Source organism: Cystoisospora suis, assembly GCF_002600585.1.
Source record: "Cystoisospora suis strain Wien I chromosome Unknown contig_4474, whole genome shotgun sequence".
NCBI classification, from domain to species: domain Eukaryota; phylum Apicomplexa; class Conoidasida; order Eucoccidiorida; family Sarcocystidae; genus Cystoisospora; species Cystoisospora suis.
In genome coordinates this window covers 3,448-6,279 of record NW_027157266.1, presented here as the reverse complement: position 1 = coordinate 6,279, position 2,832 = coordinate 3,448, and the positions used below count along the sequence as shown (strand labels likewise).

The following is a 2,832-nucleotide window of genomic DNA, read 5'->3' as shown; positions in this document are numbered from 1 at the left end:
GGGGGGGGCATTACTTCATATCACGGGGAGGGATGGACTTCGATCTTATATTTCTTATCTTCTTTCCACGTACTTTGTCCCTCGATGTACATTTCTTCTTCTTCAGAGACAGACCGGTGGCTCACCAGGAAGAGCTCCCCGTCTTTGTTTTCATGTCTTCTTCATGGACTCTCCTCCTTATAGAGGCGTGACTGGGGTTCTTTTGGCCATCAAACCTTCTTCTAACTCTTCTTCAGTTCAATTCCTTCTTGGTTTTCTTAAAGCTCTTTCGCAGTGAAAGGAAGAGAAGTACATGGTCGCACAGACTTCGCAGAAGAAAGAGGAAATGAGTGCTGTTGTGTCTAATGAGTCTAGGTGTCTCTATCATTCTTTCTCAAAACATCGACTTTGAGGTATCAAGGGAGAACGAAGACAACCCCCCTCTAAAGAAAATTCACTTGGTGCTCGTGGAAGAGCTCAAGCGGCATAGAATGACAGGTGTAGACACCTACATATGCGCCGTACATATGTGGTCTTTCATACACACATAGTCACGCATACATATACATACATATTCGTACATGCGTGTTCATTCATACATACTTATTCACACTACATACAAATACATACAGGTACATATATGCACGCATGTAGTTTGATACGTCTTCATAGACCCAGGGGTGGCATAAGGTTCGCTGTCGACCCATGGTCGACCCCCGCCTAGTAGGTAGGGCCTAGGCACGTCTGTCTGTCCGTGAATCTTCACTTCATGAACACTCCGGAAATTCTTGGGTCTCCACATTTGCTATGATCTCCTATACAGCCTTCTTTTCTGGGAATCCTTCTGATCTCCTATACACCCACTTCTGCAAGTTTCTTTCGCTTTCTCATTTTGACCCTTGTTGACTAAAGGGCGAGAAGAGACCGTCCGAGAGAGAGACAGAGTCAGGGGAACTTCTTCTCTTTTGGAAACACAGATAGGACAACGTGGAGGGTTTTCGTTTACTTTCCTTTCCTTGACAACAGGTGACCTTTCTTTTTGGTCGAATTCCTGGAGCGAGCTAGCGGCTTTTTACTATGGGCCATCCCCTAGGTATCTCAAGCCCTGTCAGAGCATAGGAAGTCAGAATTTCTCGATGAGGGCGAGCGAAGAAGAAAGGACACCGGAAGAAAGAAGTCTAATTGAAAGAAAGTCGAGAGAGGAAGATCTACGCTGGTGGTCGCTTTGTTTCTTTCCTAGCTGGGAGCAGACAGAGAGAGACAGCGGCCTTCATTTAGTCTATTGTCAGGAAGAATCTTTCGGCTCGGGTACCACAGTGAGTTGGTTGAATAGAGAAAGAAAGCAGAGGGAGAGACTTCTACTGTTTCTCCGAAGGAGAGGAGGAAAACCCACGTGGAAGGTCTGCAGATCATCATTAGATTGTGACACGAGAAAGATGTACGAGTGAAGAGAACGGATAGAAAGAGAATGAGACTGGATCAAGAGCTCTTCTTTAGCCGTCGGTTACCACAAGCATGGAGAAAGGAGAGACTTCTCAGAAGGTACATCTTCACTCACACCCCACCACATAACGGTCTTTTGATCTATCCAGCTATCTATCGATATGGTGCATGTGTATATACAAAGAGGCCTACCAGTGTACAGATATATATACATGAGCTTTTTTCGTACAAACTAGGGAAGAGAGAGCTTTTGATGTATCCCTTACACCACTATGATGTACCTCAGCTGTCGAAACAGTATGCTAGTCCATATCCTCAGAAAGTTCTTCTCGGAAATAGGAGCGAGGCTGGCCTATCGAAGGGCTTACAAGAATCTTTGGTCTGTCTTTCTAGTGATTCTTTCTTAACACGGGAATCTTCTTGTGAGACTGACGGACAGGTATACAACATGTATCTGTAGCTCTATATCAATATACAACATCTTCCCTTTATCTTCCCCCCGAGGTTTCTTCTGGATGATACGTATATGAAAGTGATTCGATGTCGCTGTGCCTTTCTCGTCTCGGCAAAAGACCAACGCAAGGGAGTTACATCATTCATGCTGATAGTCTAGGAAGAAGCCGCAGAGAAACAGATCCTAAACCAACAACCTGTGTGTGTGAGCCTCCCATCGAGAGAAACGACTCGAAGTTTCCGATTAACTTCTGAGACTCCTGCTTTCACAAGTCGTTCAGCAAACGGACAGAAAACTTGCTTTTTGTGTGTGTATGTGCATCAACAAGATACGACGCATAAGAAAAAGTCACTGGAAGTAGAGTAGAAGTTCTGTTTCTCAGCTCTCCCTTCCTCCACAGATCATGTCCCTTCTTCTCTCTGCCTCTGCTCCTACTGCTGTAACCGCTCCCACTCCTTCTATACCCCCCCNNCCCCTTCCATGAGTACGTAGTAGTCGTATGGTTGGCTATTAGCAATAGTAGATGCTAATGGTGCTAATAGATGGTCAGGTTACCGCTGGCAACAGTTCCCCGAGAAAGGAACGAGAAAAGTTGCACTGCTCAGTATGAAGGAAAGATTCAAAGCTGACGCTATGAAGTAAGCAGGTAAGTTCGTCGGTGTACCGACAGTACCCGAACAAGGGAAAGGATTGAAGCAAGAAGGAAAGCCAGGCTCACTCATCAAAACGAGCTGACTCCTGTTGGGTCACGTGCTATGTCATGTTCCGTCTCCCTTTCTTATCATTGATTCATTCTGTGTGTTCCGTGTGAATTCGCCTTTCCTCTTCTCTCTAGAGAGCGAAAAGGAAATGCAATAGAGAATTGCTGGCGTGTCGCTCTTCCTGCAGAGCGAAAGATACACAACTGAGGCAGAAGTCTGCTTTTCTTTATTCTCATCCGCCTCCTCCTTTACACA

The 2,832-nt window shown here is 45.5% G+C and overlaps 2 protein-coding genes across 2 annotated transcripts, besides 1 other annotated feature; both read left to right on the top strand.

The window, feature by feature from the left end:
• Nucleotides 1–3: 3 nt before the first annotated feature.
• CSUI_008127 (uncharacterized protein) lies at nucleotides 4–304 on the top strand (the record flags this gene model as incomplete). Its single annotated transcript, XM_068068265.1, has 1 exon — nucleotides 4–304. A coding segment is annotated over one exon (273 nt), but the record flags the coding sequence as incomplete, so codon positions are not given.
• A 988-nt stretch (nucleotides 305–1,292) lies between these two features.
• CSUI_008126 (uncharacterized protein) lies at nucleotides 1,293–2,140 on the top strand. The gene has a single exon (XM_068068264.1). The coding sequence runs from the start codon at nucleotides 1,448–1,450 to the stop codon at nucleotides 1,880–1,882; it is 435 nt and encodes a 144-aa protein (XP_067919761.1). The 5' UTR covers nucleotides 1,293–1,447; the 3' UTR covers nucleotides 1,883–2,140.
• Nucleotides 2,141–2,443: 303 nt separating this feature from the next.
• Nucleotides 2,444–2,518: a sequence feature (Short protein (CSUI_008125, PHJ18050.1) was converted to a misc_feature.).
• Nucleotides 2,519–2,832: the final 314 nt, after the last annotated feature.

Bases quoted from the DNA above. Each gene is read 5' to 3' on its own strand.
- CSUI_008126 (XM_068068264.1), top strand. From the start codon at position 1,448: ATGAGACTGGATCAAGAGCTCTTCTTTAGCCGTCGGTTACCACAAGCA.